The 17,117-nt window shown below is 33.0% G+C and overlaps 1 protein-coding gene across 1 annotated transcript in view; it reads left to right on the top strand.

Moving 5' to 3' along the window:
- Nucleotides 1–366: 366 nt before the first annotated feature.
- The window catches only part of LOTGIDRAFT_231077 (hypothetical protein), a gene marked incomplete at its 3' end in the record, with an annotated part of 16,987 nt that continues 236 nt past the window's right edge, over nucleotides 367–17,117 (top strand). Inside the window, exons 1-9 of the mRNA XM_009051670.1 lie at nucleotides 367–597; nucleotides 5,025–5,364; nucleotides 8,898–8,972; nucleotides 12,207–12,407; nucleotides 13,039–13,113; nucleotides 13,609–13,713; nucleotides 13,911–14,001; nucleotides 16,231–16,382; nucleotides 16,918–17,001. Of these exons, the coding sequence (XP_009049918.1) occupies nucleotides 5,269–5,364; nucleotides 8,898–8,972; nucleotides 12,207–12,407; nucleotides 13,039–13,113; nucleotides 13,609–13,713; nucleotides 13,911–14,001; nucleotides 16,231–16,382; nucleotides 16,918–17,001 (879 nt within the window). The 5' untranslated portion in view covers nucleotides 367–597; nucleotides 5,025–5,268. The remainder of the gene's footprint in view (nucleotides 598–5,024; nucleotides 5,365–8,897; nucleotides 8,973–12,206; nucleotides 12,408–13,038; nucleotides 13,114–13,608; nucleotides 13,714–13,910; nucleotides 14,002–16,230; nucleotides 16,383–16,917; nucleotides 17,002–17,117) is intronic.

Genomic DNA, 17,117 nt, shown 5'->3' with positions numbered 1-17,117 from the left:
TATGGTGGTTGTGTTTCAACACAATCACATGGTCAAACCCCCAATTCAAGTACTAAAAAACAATTTTTGCAACAGATATTTTGATTTCACGTGCAGAAATACTTTAAGTTTGGGTAACATGTTAAAATCTACACTTGAACAACCATTAAAAAAATTTAAATTTGGAAACAAAACGGGTGTTTAGGTTTAGATAATTGAACTATGTTGGTTTCTGTGTCGCGGTCGTTTACTTTAGTTCACCTTGTCAAACCACATAACTCAACAAAACAGCTTGTATCAATAATCAACACACCGCTCTTTAAACTCTGCTTTAAACACGTTTCTACAAGGTTCCGTTTCACTGTGATTAAGGCAGGTAGGAGAATGGTCCTAAAGGAAGTAAGACTTAACGATCGTTTAAGCCATTATAAAGGAAACAGTGTGATTAGGTGTGGATCAATTCGGATGTAGTCAATGGACAATTTAGTCCTTTAAATGGAACATTTTACTAATATTAATTGGGTTGAATTGTTTCCAAGGATTTTATTATCACGTGATACACTAGAGTCATTGATTTGAAGAAAACAATAATGGAAAGAAGCTATGATTATATTACGTGTAATTAGACTCTATGGTGAAGAAATGTTTGTTAAGAAATGTGATAGCTCGAATGCCAGTTTTTATGCCATCTCTAATGAGTCTGTGTCAATATAGTTTTGCTGCCAAATTTCATTCTTTCAAAATATTTTGATGATACATGTACATTGATACGATCAACTAATTGATTTGCGTTGATATAATTATATCTTAAATGCAATTTTTTTTTTATTAATTATCATTATCTAATTGGTTTATGTTTATAATGCCATCTTACTAGTTTATGACAATATAGCTTGGTTTTCATTTTCTAATGTCACCTGACTTGTCAGTGTCAATATAGCATGGATTTAATTTTAATGTCATCTAACTAGTCTGTTTTAATTTTCTAATGTCATCTGACTAGTGTGTGTTGATATGGCTTGAATTTCATTTTCTAATATCATATGACTAGTCTGTGTTGATATAGCGTGGATTTCATTTTCTAATGACATCTGACTAGTCTGTGTTGATATAGCTTGGATTTCATTTTCTAATGTCATCTGACTAGTCTGTGTTGATATAGCTTGGATTTCATTTTCTAATGTCATCTGACTAGTTTGTGTTAATATAGCTTGGATTTCATTTTCTAATGTCATCTGACTAGTTTGTGTTAATATAGCTTGGATTTCATTTCTAGTATCATATGATTAGTCTGTGTTATTATAGCTTGGATTTCATTTCCTAATGCCATCTAACTAGTCCGTGTTAATATAGCTTGGATTTAATTTTCTTATGACATCTGACTAGTCAGTGTTATTATAGCTTGGATTTCGTTTCCTAATGTCGCCTGACTTGTCTGTGTTAATATAGCTTGGATTTCATTTCTAATGACATCTGACTAGTCCGTGTTAATATAGCTTGGATTTAATTTTCTTATGACATCTGACTAGTCAGTGTTAATATAGCATGGATTTCATTTCTAATGACATCTGACTAGTCCGTGTTAATATAGCTTGGATTTAATTTTCTTATGACATCTGACTAGTCAGTGTTATTATAGCTTGGATTTCCTTTCCTAATGTCATCTGACAAGTCAGTGTTATTATAGCTTGGATTTCATTTCTAATATCATATGACTAGTCTGTGTTATCATGGGTTGGATTTCATTTCCTAATGTCATCTGACAAGTCAGTGTTAATATAGCTAGGATTTTATTTTCTTATGACATCTGACAAGTCAGTGTTAATATAGCTTGGATTTTATTTTCTTATGACATCTGACGAGTCAGTGTTATTATGGCTTGGATTTCATTTCCTAATGTCATCTGACAAGTCAGTGTTAATATAGCTTGGATTTTATTTTCTTATGACATCTGATGAGTCAGTGTTAATATAGCTTGGATTTCATTTCTAATGTCATATGACTAGTCTATGAATTCAGTCACGTGAGGCCATATTACTAATATACGCCAAAGTTGTCAATTAAATCATTACAATGTAATGGTAAATAGTTTTTGAATTTCTAATGTAAGCGTTAATCCAATGTTATGATGACAGTTTATCACTCAGAGTTGACATGGTTTTCATATTAATTTGTATGAGATCATATTAGCTCCTAGCCCCTTTACAGTATGTTTCCCATATTGTAGTGTCATCCTTCAGTAATTTACGTCACTGTGCCTTTAATTTCAATACCGTATCTTCCAAACTGTACCAAAACTTACTTCGCTATTATACATGTATATCAATATTGTGATTCAAGTGATTAATTATTGTACCGAAACAATTTAATGTTTTTAGTTACAGTATTACTGGTTAGAGTCATCTCTTTGCGGAATGTGACCTGCTAAGAAGACTTTAAATGGTTTATAAGCTTATTTTGGTTTCATGATGTCGTAACAAACGATCAGTCCAGACCATTGTTCCTGATAGAGATAGTTTCCGATCAAGTTTAAAATAGACACTCGAGACATCAATGTGATTATAGGTGCTATAGGCCTATATAATCATTAGTATCTTTACTGATTAGAAGACTGGCGGCGTGAAAGATAGATTTAATATCAAACTTGTCAATAATAGACACTAATCTAGTTACACCATCTTTCTTCAATATAATCATATTATAATGAAGTTTTCTTCCCTCAGCCACTCTTTATCTCATTCAGATCATATCAGATTCTGTATATAGCTCAGACACTACTATCTGGTAGCTGAGGGTCGCGGCGGCTGATTGAGGCAGGCACTTGGTCATTAATCATAACATACAACGAGTATTGTGCCTTTCGGACCTAGCGAAATAAACGTTGAATTTTAAGATTTCAACGTGACAAAGTAAATTAGGGTTGAGGTGAATGCAACGGAAGTTTTAGAATGTTACTTTCAAAATGTACGATCTAAACCTCCCGGACTCGAGGTAGTGGAACAGCATCTTGTGGTTACCTACGAGCTGCTGGAAAAATGTTCGTGTGATTTGCTTCATATTCCATGAATAAGTTGTTGAGTTTTTAAAGAAAGCTTTGCTCAGAGTAATATTGGCAAAAGTTTAGAAATCAAAGATGTCTAGAAAGGATAATTAATTAAAAAACAAAATTTTACTTAAAAAATTTATATTCTAACCTCCCAATCATCACTTGTTTCGATCGGGTTGCTTCTTTCATCAAAGAAGGTTCATAAATATCCAGACGTTATCTAATACCATCGCATAACTCAACAGATTTTTTCGGATACAAGGCTGGTCTGTTAAAGGTCGAATGTGTTTACCAAAGCGTCAGTGAAATCAAACTACCAATATAAAAAGATTAAACTACATAATATTCTCCTGCTAAATCAATTCCTCTAGATTTCATTTTAATACTTTAAGTCACTTCAGGTCCATCACTGTGAAATGTTACTTCTAGAAATAGCTACAACTAAATCTTCTTTAGCTTAAGAAAACAGTTTGCGCTCATTTTGAAAAAAAAAAAAACTAAAAAAAAATCCATCAAAAAACCAACGTAACCGAAGTTCGATTCTGGTGGTAATCACGTTTGAATGTCAAAACCAAAACCGACTGGATTTTATTACATTTGTCGAATGTTTGTCTTCGTTGTGATGGATAGCAGTTTCTATTGGGCTATAAATTTCAGGTTTCAAACTGTGAATATCACTATAGTTCATAATTAATTGATAAATTATTTCATGTTAGAATTATTATTAAAAATTTAATTCAATCTATCGAGAAAGTCAAAATAAACACATGGGTGTTATGGATAATTAATGACCTCTAGTTTTATGCGTTTGTGGTAATGTAATGACATCGTAGTTGACATCCCAAAAGTCAAACAATCCACTGAGTAGCCACGGAATCAAAAATACCGAGCTGGTTCACTCCTGATATGTGTTGGTTCTGTCTTTCAGTCAGGAGTGCGAGTATATAATGGAAAACAGTATAGTCAGGATATTGTTGTCTTGGTCTAGTTATTATTTGACTGTTTAATATAGACTCTATAGACACAGCCATATTGATTGTATAAAAGGTTGTTTATGATCTAAATACAATAACTATTGATATATCGATCCTCATTATTCGTTATAACGAATTCTATATAATTCAATAATTAGTAATCATAGATTTAATATTACCCCTTAGAACATCAGTATTCACTTTTTCTTCAGTTTTTGATTAATTCCAAGAATAGAGTGCTGTCAATCTAGATTCTATAGAAACCTTACAGAGTGTCTGAGCAGGGCTGCCATCTTTTACACGTTTAGTAATTAACTATTGGTTCTCAGAAATCCACCATCTTCACTTGTCAGAATGTTTTGAAGAGCTGCATTTAAGATGCCAAGCGTGATGTCTTCATTATTAGTTTGGTTCAGATATTTAATGGAGGTCATAGATTTACATTACGACATGTATAGAAAGAGTCTGTAGTGAATTAACCTATGAGAATACTTAGTTATTCAGATCTATTGTCATCGATCCATTTCAGCAAGGTCAAACTCATTCATGCATCTATCTACCAAGAATTGATGCTGCTATACCACTATAAAAATGGCATTGTTGATCAGGAGAATAATTTCTTTGATGTTACCAACCAGTTCAAAATATGTATGGTTTGGAAATGATTAACTGTAGAAATTCCTCTACTTCTACTGCTATTCGATAGACAATTTCTAACAATTTTTCCTATTTCCAAATAATGTAAATTTTTCAGATATCATTTCTGGTCATTGTGGTGAAACCCTTGACCATGTGAAGATTGCTGTTCTAGTAACTTCCTTCTACTGAAGTTTCTAAAAGTCAGAGATGAGCATTTGGGAGTCAGAAGTATAATTAATGACATCTTTATCTTAGATTAGGTCAGCTTCCGTGCCTCTTTTTTACTGATAAGATGACATTTGCAGAAATATTCTTAGTATTAGTTATGGTAATAAAGGTGGAATATATTACATTTCTTCATCATTTTAAACTTTTTCTTTCAATAGATCATGACTCTGTAAGACGGTTCTCAGTCATCGGGATTTGTAATGCAAAAGATTTGCGGGATTGAATTTAACTACATTTTGAAATTAAATAATCATTTCTTGGACTAATATAAAGTGCCAGAAATACAGATACAGATACTAACTGAATTAAATGTAAAATGATATTGTGATTAACAATTGTGATTTAATTGTGATAAATACATATTGGTTACTGTATAGGAATTTTCTTCTGAAAACATACAAAATGTCTCGAATTATGCACGAAGAAAAGGAATTAGCTCTGTTGAAAAAGAGAAGTTCTGTGAATCCCCCACCACTATATAGTGGACTATATAATTTGGTAAGTATTCCTACTCTATTTCCAAATAATATCACTAACAATAAATATTCCTTTTAAAATTTGTTTGCATTGTGACTCGGTTTATAGAGTCGATTATTTACGACTGCTTTTTGCATGTTCCGATTCTCAACAGTTTAGGAAGCTTTCATGCTTAAAATGATTCTACATAACAAAGTAGACTTCAGAGCAGTAACACCAAATGTCCTAACCTCACATGTCTGTGGCCACTCATCACAAGTATAAACGATATCTCATCAATCCGGAAGAACCTTTTCAGGTGATAGTTGGAACGACAATTTTCTGTCTTTGTCGGCATGCGTCATTCTCACCTCGCCACCTGCCAACCTATATATTTACAACTCATTTCTGAAATGTCAACCACCTCTTTAAAATATCAACCATCTGGCTTCGTAGTTTTGGCATCCATTCTGTTTCTCTTCATATTTCAAGACAAAAGCAACATTTGGTTAAATTTGTCTAATGATTTTACCTATAGTTTAGCCTTCCAATCTATTAGTGTTGAGAATTATTTTATAGCGAGAATCCTAGAGGAGCTTTGAAACAGTGATTCATTTAGGAGCGGGCAAACTGGCAAGGTGAAGCAATTTTTACCGAATTATCTCTCACAATCACTGGTCATTATTTAAAATCATTGCTGATTTGGATTATGACTGCAACAATGTAACCATGTCATGGAAAAGAAAGTGATTTAGTAGGCTGTGTCTGAAATCAGAATTATTTTTGCTAAATTGTTAACCCATAAAATAAAAAATACCCGTCCATTTAATTTTAATGGAATTACGCTATTACCGACGAATATAAAATTTCCAAGACTACAGGTGCTGTCAATCAAATTCAATCTATAAACAGAATATTTGAAATTTAATTAGAAAGTACGGAGATGCGGTGAAAAGATTAACTTTCTATAATGTATAGCATCGTATTTAAATGTATATATCTTATCGCATGTTTAACCTTATATACGCCACACCTAGACTATTATCTTGAACGTCTGTTACTGTGTGATTTATATATTTTATATTATATATATCATATCATGCCATATCATATATGATCAAGAAAAGACGAGACTTATGCAAGCAAACTGGATTCAAATTCTAAGTGTAAAAAAAGGTTTCCCCCTGTCAATGGGTCAATAAATCGAGGCATCTTAAAGATCCCTCGACAGTTGGAAATCGAAATAGAGCAGGCCAATGCCGCTGTACTGGAAAATTTTTCTCATTGCACCCTGCATGGCGTTGCCCTGTCTTCATTAGCCCACATGGTGCAGAAAGTAGGACGTAAAACTCTATTCATTTCATTTAATTTATTTCATAGTTTGATATGCTCACGGCATATCAAAACAATTGATGAAAACCTAAAACAAAATGTTCAGAATGATTTCATTACAATGATACAAACTGGTGCAAATGGTGGTTGATCGAAATTGAATAAGGTGTATATGATAGAATTCTATATCATCAAGAACACACTTCCGGTCTGTAGTACATGACATGAATTGAAAGTTATGTCCTTTGCCAACTCTGCCAATTACTCAAAACTTTCGTCATTCGAAAATTCCCGTAGGTTTATTAGTCAATTGCACAAAAATATTTTGTTTTTCCAAAGTGATAATGAATTAAATGCTATTATATTTCCCCGTGGACGAAGGGGAATATTGGAAATCTAACATGTCTAGATGTCAAGAAAATAGGTTTAAATATAATTAAATTAAATAGAAAAAGCAGATTCAGTGATTCATACTCTTTTGAAGTATTTTAAAAATAGATAACTGAGGATAGAGAAAACCATGTGTAAGTAGTTATGACGTAAAACTAGCAGGAAAAGGGTTAAAGTTCTGATTAGATCGCAGTAGGTATTTTATAAGATAATTAGTTTCGATTATCCAGACATATTGAACTAGATACAGAAAATGTAATTTTGGCATCTTCCTGACATTCTTATACCTCATCTATTCAAAAATGAAACCTATATAGATTTTTTTTTAAATAATATTTAAGATTTTTTTCAAATTGCAGAAATTCAAAATTTCCGGGCAATCAAAACTAATTGCCCCATTATGTCCCATACGTACATCAGTGCACGTTTGACCTCATGCAGAAACAGTTTCAAAACACGTGCAAGATATCATCTCGATTTTCCAGGTCTTCTATAATCATAGAACTTTTAAATATGATGTTCGAGACATGTATGATTACGTCTATGTCCAGATACATAGATCGAAAATTTTTTTAGTTGCAGCGTTATTTTTATTTAGTACTTTCTGGTTCAGTTATTTACTAATTATTTGCTCAAAATTTATTTCTCATTTGTTTAGCCTGTTTTAGGTAATTAACATTTTTCATTTTTATATTCAAATTTCGGAATTGGCAGCATATATATTTCAATAGAACACAAACAAAACTCATAATTCACATTTATGTCAGTCCATGACTTATAGAGACCACAGTTTTGGCCAGCTTTGAGCAAACCTTTTGAATAAAACAAAATTTTCGATGAATGTTTTTTTAAACTGATTTTTTTAGCATTTGAACGGGATCGAGAGTTTAACCTACTCTCTGGCCACATCAAGTTCTAAATTACATTTTGGCTATCATTTTTCGTATGAATTGAAATATTAATCTCCAAATATTGCTGAGAGTCTTCGATTGTCTTCGGGTTGATGAAAATGCCAACCATTGAAAACAAAATTATTTGAAACAATGATTTTGCTAAGGGAGATTTTGAACTCAAAATGTGTGTCATTTTCACATGAAATTTTTTGGAGAGAAGTGTGTTCATTTCAAGTGCAAATTTTCAAAACGTATATATTCTTAGACCTAAAGGCATTCTAAGACAATTGGTATGCACTTGAAAATTATATTTTGAATATTTGTGACATGAGGAAAAAGATTCAATCTAGAACTCAATGTGGCCAGAGAGTAGACTTGGATTTTTATGGAGTGTATAGTATCTTGGAATATATTTATTATCATGGATGAGTATAATTTACAAAACTTTTGAAATAAACAGACCTCAAATACTTTTTTTGATTTTTGACTCCTCCCCATCTGCAATATCAAATTGCTATATAGAAAGCTTTATATCCATTCAAACTTAAATTAACATGAAGCCAAAATTCAATCTTATTTTAACTCCACATGCAATCTATGATCTGACAATTTTGTTCTACAGAACACGATTGAGAGAAGATGAAACACGAAACGATACATCCAGATCTGCATTTTTTTTCTAAGATTAAGATAACTTCTCCTCTTAGTACAATTTTTAGAGTTGATAATTCAATTTCACCACGACTAAAAATGGCAAAAGCGATTCTGAACGATTGTTGGGTAGAAAGTTACATATTTCATTTTATTTTCTGATAGATAAATAGATAAATATCGATTACTAGCCACTATTCTATGAATTTTAATAATTTATCTCTGCTTATTATATTATGCTACCTATCAAGTAGGTATTTTAAGGAAAAGGTATTTATCTGATCCCAATTTTATATTTATATTTTTCAGGATGACAAAATGGGGCTCAACGGTTGTGGGAATTTTCTTAAGTATTCCATGTTTTGCTTCAATGCAATTATATTGGTAAGCAAATCGTTCATATCAGAGTGTTCGGAGGCTAATAAATAACCCCTATCTGACCAATTAGCTGTATAGTAGTGAACTGATCAACTAATATATAGACTGGCCTAGTTAGCTATATAGTAGTGAACTGATCAACTAATATATAGACTGGCCTAGTTAGCTATAAAGTAGTGAACTGATCAACTAATATATAGACTGGCCTAGTTAGCTATATAGTAGTGAACTGATCAACTAATATATAGACTGGCCCAGTTAGCTATATAGTAGTGAACTGATCAACTAATATATAGACTGGCCCAGTTAGCTATGTAATAGTGAACTGATCAACTAATATATAGACTGGCCTAGTTAGCTATTTAGTACTGAACTGATCAACTAATATATAGACTAGCCCAGTTAGCTATATAGTAGTGAACTGATCAACTAATATATAGACTGGCCCAGTTAGCTATATAGTAGTGAACTGATCAACTAGTATATAGACTGGCCCAGTTAGCTATATAGTAGTGAACTGATCAACTAATATATAGACTGGCCCAGTTAGCTATATAGTAGTGAACTGATCAACTAATATATAGACTGACCTAGTTAGCTATATAGTAGTGAACTGATCAACTAATATATAGACTGGCCTAGTTAGCTATATAGTAGTGAACTGATCAACTAATATATAGACTGGCCCAGTTAGCCATATTGTAGTGAACTGATGAAGTAACATACAAACTGGCCCAGTTAGCTATATAGTAGTGAACTGATCAACTAACATATTGACTGGTCCAGTTAGCTATATAGTAGTGAACTGATCAATTAACATATAGACTGGCCCAGTTAGCTATATAATAGTGAACTGATCAACTAATATATAGACTGGCCCAGTTAGCTATATAGTAGTGAACTGATCAACTAATACATAGACTGGCCCAGTTAGCTATATAGTAGTGAACTGATCAACTAATATATAGACTGGCCTAGTTAGCTATATAGTAGTGAACTGATCAACTAATATATAGACTGGCCCAGTTAGCTATATAGTACTGAACTGATCAACTAATATATAGACTGGCCCATTTAGATATGTAGTAGTGAACTGATGAAGTAACATACAAACTGGCCCAGTTAGCTATATAGTAGTGAACTGATCAACTAATATATAGACTGGCCCAGTTAGCTATATAGTAGTGAACTGATCAACTAACATATTGACTGGTCCAGTTACCAATATAGTAGTGAACTGATCAACTAATATATAGACTGGTCCAGTTATCAATATAGTAGTCAATATATAGCCTTTTAGACTGTGATCTTTGTAAACAATTTACTCGTAGTAAATCTAGCCTTGCCTATTATATAACGTTTAAAGTAAAAATACGATCTAATATACAAAACAGAAAGTTGTGCTTTATATGTTTGTAAATAAACAAGGTTATTTTTATACAAAGACAAAGATCTCAAATACTATTATTCCTCTTACTATGAAAACGTTTTTATACGCCTACATGAAAAGGGGGGGGGGGGGGCGTATATTATCGTCACCCCGTCCATCCGCCTGTCCGTCAGAACCCTATTTAAAAGCAAAATGATCTTGACGAAACTTGGTGTGGGTGTATGCAATCACCCAAAGATGAACCCTAAAGAAAATCACAAAAATCGAAATATATTATTACCCTTGTTCTTAAAAACAGTTTTAGCCCAATTCTTGACATATTGATGAAACTTGGTAATATTATTCAGTATCGCCTCAAAAAGTTCAAAAGAAGTATATATCTGAAGGTTGAATATTTTTATACTGGTAATTGTTAAATATTTTTATTTAAAATCAAAGTAGGCGTATATTACCTCACCTGGCAAGCTATCTTAAGAATACATCTTAAATAAGAATTCCAGTGTCTTTGCAATCTGGCAATCTTATCTTTGAGTAGTATCCTTTGAAGTTGTGTTCTTCATTTTTGTGATTTCTGACCCTAAATCTTAAACCAAAGTCGGGTGTTTTATAATGACATGATATTTGGTCGTTGGGGACTTTTGCTGAGTTATCCTTGAAAAAACAAAATATGGAGTTAGTGAATTTTCTCTGATTAGCTATATGATATTATAGCAGATGAATTGTTGTCTGTTGGTTTTCAAGGTTGACTCTAGTGTATCAATGCAGTAATAAATGAAATCCTATAAATATAACTTGTCACCATCAAATGACTGTAAATAATGTGGAAGTCAGTTCCTAGTGTAATAAACACTGGTTCTGTAACAATAAATAATGGGTTTTAAGCTAATAACACGACCGCTGATCGATCTATTTTTAATAAGATAAACTATCTTATACAGACCCTAATACAATCGGTTTTTTTTTTCAACGGAAGGAATTGTCAGAACTTAATTGCGTTGCCCCGTTGTACGTTTTTGGAACTGATGTGATTTAGAACATCCCCTGTAACATCTTGCTCTTCACCTGAAACTTATTTCTGCAATTTGCACTCCAAGTCCCTATGGTATATGCAGTCCGGGGTTTATAGAACAACGCTTGCAATTTTTTTCATAATTCGATCGATATTCCCGTTGTTGTGAGTGTTCCGCGATATAGTGCTCAACTCAAAAGTAGGTCGACATAAAATATTATTCCGGTACAAACAATATTTCTTCTTTATTTATCCAGCAAAAGAAGATTTATCTCGACCCAGAAAATCGAAGAAAAATTTCTTTTATCTCAGCCTATTGTTAAATTTTTATTTCTTTTCATCACAAATTTAACCTTAAGAAAACTAGACAACAGATACTCGTCTTTATCACAATCAAAAAAAGCATTAGCCAATAGATATAAATTAATTGTAATAGCTCATAGTACCTTAAAGTCCAATTCTATAGTATTAACAATTTGTAGGACATTTATTACATGCGGATTCTAATAGAGGACAATATGTTTATTTCATTATTTTGATTTCTGGTATGGGAGAGCTTGATTGAGAATTTTACAGGTCAACTGACTGCATCTGAAAAATCATCATAAAAAACAACCTCGAATGAGACATGTAAACGTCATGCTATAGTATATAACTATGTAACATTATCATTAACAAAATGAAAGGTTACACTAGATCATCTCTTTTGTCATATAAATTTGTAGAAAATATTTAGCAGGTGTCACATTCAAGAAGCAGATCTGTTGAGTTTGTCAAATGCACATATACATGATTTTTTGGAAGTAAAACACAATTTCATCTGTGACTTCCTTACTTTCAGGTTGCAGGATGTGGACTACTTGGTTTAGGTATTTATACAGAAACCAGTCAAACTGGACTGACTAAAGTATCATCAATATTAGGGAGTTATCTATATTCCACATTATCATTAGTATTAATCATTGCTGGAGGAGTCGTCATTGTCCTATCTTTTCTTGGCTGCTGCGGTGCTTTAAAAGAAGTAAAATGCATGCTTGTAACGGTGAGTAAAGTACTTTTAACATTCTTTTGTGATACTATCTGTTCTGTTTCTCACAAACTCGAAGGTCCAGGCATAAGTCGAGATACTACCTTCGGATTTGTCCCTGTCAGTGTTTCTGTCCTGGCAAATTTCCCTCATTGCACCCTGCATGGCGTTGCCCGTTTTCATTAGCCCACATGGTGCAGAAAAGTAGTACGTAAAACTCCATTCATATTTGTGTTTCAAGATGTGTTTTTTTCTTTAACTTGGGTGCCTCCTTTCATCTAAGAAATTTTGGATCTGTTCAGTCTGACTCCATCATCTAAAGTGGCTATAATTTATGCTATACTATCAGGAATACTGATTAAATTGGACTGGCAATGCAACTTGTTACAGTCCACGTGTAGTCGGTAAAACAGTTAGAATACTGAGCATGTACTTGGTTGAATATTCTAATTGCATCACAATTAACCCACAAAAATATACGAAACCTAACTTCCTAATCAAATTTTGGACCTAACATCCAGGTTTGCAATATGTAACGTGTTTTGGATACACAAAGGGGTATGTAAAAATTACATTTGATCATATATATAGATTTTGTCACACATTTGTTCCTCAGAATGAACATACACATGTTGTTTCTTTTCAGTTTTTTATATTGTTATTGTTAATGTTTACTGGGTTGGTCATTGGTGGAACTTTAGTTTATGCCTTCAAAGATCAGGTAATGTGTTTCGTGTATTATTCACACAAGTTGAATAACAGGTTTTCATATCGGTTTACACCGTTATACATTAGTTGTGCAATGTGTACATTTTATAATATAGCACGCCAATTTACAGATAAATTTTTGAAATATCAATATCATAATCGTAATGAAGGGGCTAATTGTGAATAAAAAATAAAAATGATTTCTTTTTATTGAAAAGTTAAGAAATAAATAGCGAAGTGAAGTTTTTAAAGCAAGGGTCGCTCCCTCTACTGGCATTAATGTATATTTTTAAATCCCGATATCGATAAAGTCCTAAATATCATTGTACTCTGAGAAGACATTTTGACATACAACGATTACCTGCCTTTTCTCGTAGTTTTAGACGACTTGTAGAAATTGAACAAAAGTTATCAATATTTAATCAGAGACTTAGTTCAACAAAATGAAGGAGAAGCTCTGGTCGTTGGTTATCTTACGTTCTATTGAGATATGAATTATGCATTTCAGATTGGAGAATACACCATAAACGAACTATACAAATCACTTAATACGTCCTATGGTTTAGAAGGTCAAACGTCGGTGACGGAGGCATGGGACTCTATGCAAAAAATGGTAAGGTAATAGTATCTAATGGGATTATAAACAATCGCCTGTATATTGTACAAAGCTTTAGTCGTGTAATTTGGCATAAAACATTTTAAAAATGAACTCCTTACGTATATAGTCGGGATGCATTTAGGTTTTGACATCATAAATTAAACCCTTTCTTTTTTCATAATTTTCCTTTTTTATATTTGAATTGTTTCTAGTTACATTGCTGTGGAGTTGATGGTGGAATAAATTCAACTACATCATGGGCTTTTTATAAAGAACACACGGAATGGTTTAGAAATCAATCAGGTATGTACAGATGACTACATTAGCAGTCATTTCATCATGTCCTCAACTGCTCTCGTCAAAATCCTATGAACGGAAGAATTTTACCGTCATCTGTTCGATTTCTGAAGACCATAACTATCAGTTTTTTTTATATTATATTTGGCATAGGATCGCCTTTTATTGATATACCATCGTGATTTTCAAGTACATAATTTAGTCAAAGTTCCTAAATAGCTGCTAATGTCGCAGTTTAATTAAGTCCTACCAATAGATCACAATCCGTGATAACTCTTCTGAAAACTGTCCTCCCTCTCGGCAACTTAATTAAAATTGGTGGGAATTATTGACGAGTAGACGTGCTTAAAGAGCTATGGAAATTGATCAAACAAAACGTAATAATGAAATAAATACGCTTCTTTTCCCGAAAATAAGCCATATAGTCCTTGGTAAACACGAGGCCGTGAAGAACTGTATCGGATCACAATAGCAAGAAATTCTTTCGATCTTGTTACATTGGCTTGAACGTCTGACCTCAGATAATTCTATAGAACGCCGTCCAATTAAAGAGAAAATGCCTGCAGTCAGGTCTTTGATGATATTCATTGAATATGATAATCTTAACGAGACTGACGACTAATTTTATCACTTAGTATTATCTTGGGATAAAATAGAGTTTCAAAAGAAATAACGATAATAAAATATGTAGTATTTATTTCATAAATTTCAATGGTCATATATATTTGAAAATATTGTTATGACTACTTCTTCTTTATTTGTCCGGAAAGTGTGCTAATAATTCTTATGGTGACTCCATGCAACTGAAATTCGTATAATTGATTTTTTAAATGCCTGGTGTTATCAGCTCCTTTCCTGTGGCCCCTAATCAGACCCACGGGGACAATCATCGAATATGTTATGTAGCGGACAAAACTCTTATTTACACAGCCACGATACGGAAGAAAAGCCGGTCAGTAGATAATTGACCATATATATATATAAAGACAAGAGAGTTAATCAATAGTAATAGTAGAGGGAAAGTGATAATCTGTAATAATTAACTTATTTTATCCTTTGTTAAGTTAATTATTCAGTAGTTTGTTCAAATTAGTCGATATAAAGGTGCATTTATACAGAGCGCGAACGCGAACGCGGTTTTTCGTCATGGAATGGTTTCATCATTTTATAGAGGGACCGTTCAAATAGAATGCGAACGCGAACAAATATTTGTTCGCGCGGTCGACCGCCGAGATTGCCCCAAAAGCGAATTTTTCAGAAAGTCGCGGCGGATTTCTTGCTATCAACCAATCAGCTTGTACCACCTCCCTTGCATCATTTCCTAAAATAGAAACTTGTGCACATGGCTTTTCCAATTTGCTTGTAGGGTACAAACAATGGATAAAACGGAAGTTTTGATTTTAAAAGTTGAAAAGAATCCAGTTTTGTTTGACAGCTGAAAAAAACTTACAAAGAGACAGTAAAAAAGATATTTGGAAGGGAATCGGAGAGATGATTCCAAAATGACCATATGACCAAATTTTAACAACAAAAGAGGCGATCCGCATTGAAAGCCATCGACGGTTTTCCGCGTTCGTGTTCGCGCTCTATTTGAATAACTGAACTGATGAAAAGTCGCGTTCGCGTTCGCGCTCTGTATAAACCCACCTTAACACTGATCTCTACAATCATAAATCTACACCAATATTGGTTAGAGACAATATCATAGGTCCATGAGCGCCAGTATAACCATTACTTAGCTTACTCGATAACCTAGGTTCGTGTTTCTATCATAGGTCGTTACCAGTTTTTCGACCGAAGGTGTGCTTCGGTGCACCCTAAATGTTCTACCACTTTTTAACAAATTCAAAAAATATGATTTTTATACGTTTTTACCCTTAAATATGTGTCAGAATGCACCAAATTAATTAATTTTATTTTTCGAAAACTCCTTTGCATTTTAATTTCAGCTTCCACAGTTGTCCCTCTTTGAGTCAGTCTGCCTCCTATTTGTAACCATGGTCTTGGGAGACTGGCGCCGCTACTGAACCCAAACCGTTAAAGTAAACAATTCGGTTTTGAAGCTGAATGGTCAAAAATGAAAACTGCAATGTTCCAAGAAAAGAAGGCTTGACACTGCTCTATAAAGGGAATTATAAGATTCACACAAAATAAATCGTTAAACTGTATAAATCTGATAAACGTTTCGGGTTTCCGCCCATTACTATGTTAAAATGATATTATTTTTTATTTAAGACAATATGAAACGATTTGTACCAGAAAGCTGCTGTAAAAGTCATATGGATTTAAATGTAACTAAATGTCAAGCTAGATTAGATAAAAATATTATACCAGCTATTGGGCCACCTGTTTATTACGATATGTATAATGATCAGATATTTACTGAGGTTCGTTGAATGTTCATCAGTTTCATATATTATACCAGTGAAATATATAATTACACTGACTGTTTACTCTGTAACACAAACTATTTTAAAACCACTCTGTGAAGAGTCAGCCGTGAAGATCGTGATATCGTAAATTGATCAGTTGACTTGATTATTTTCCTGTTTTGACTATTTCCCCCTTATGTATCAGGGGCGCTTTTCACCGTTCAAAATTTTCAGTCAAACGTCCATGGCTCATGCAATTGCACAAAAAGTAAGAATTTTATGACGTCTCTACGGCAAAAGCTGCTATTGATATTTAAGGACCTTTGCGATAGTGACCTCATAAAACGCATAGTTTAAGTGAAATTGCAAGAACCATACATACGTTTTATTCAAAATTGGAATAGTGCACAAATTGATGCTATCAGAGTTCTTTATACTCCTACAATTTTTAGAAAACCTCTTTACAATCCCTTTAATGGATGTTTATAGGACTCCTTTATTGGTTTGAATTCTGTAATGAGGGTTATGTTATGAATTATTCATCTTTTAGGGATGTTACACTGCCTTTTACAACTTTATTGCTGGAAACGTTCAGATACTTGGTGGTGTTGGCGTTGGAATTGGACTTATTATTGTAAGTAATAAATATTTAAAATGATACCAGAGACTCGCCAGACGGTATAGCTATTGAACCACTGTTCGTATAAAAAAGNGGGCTCGTAAATTAAATCCTCAACCCACAATTCAATT

This window comes from Lottia gigantea, assembly GCF_000327385.1.
Source record: "Lottia gigantea unplaced genomic scaffold LOTGIsca_17, whole genome shotgun sequence".
In the NCBI taxonomy this organism is placed as follows: domain Eukaryota; kingdom Metazoa; phylum Mollusca; class Gastropoda; family Lottiidae; genus Lottia; species Lottia gigantea.
The sequence above is the reverse complement of the archived record's forward strand: the minus strand, read 5'-3'. Positions and strand labels throughout refer to the sequence as shown.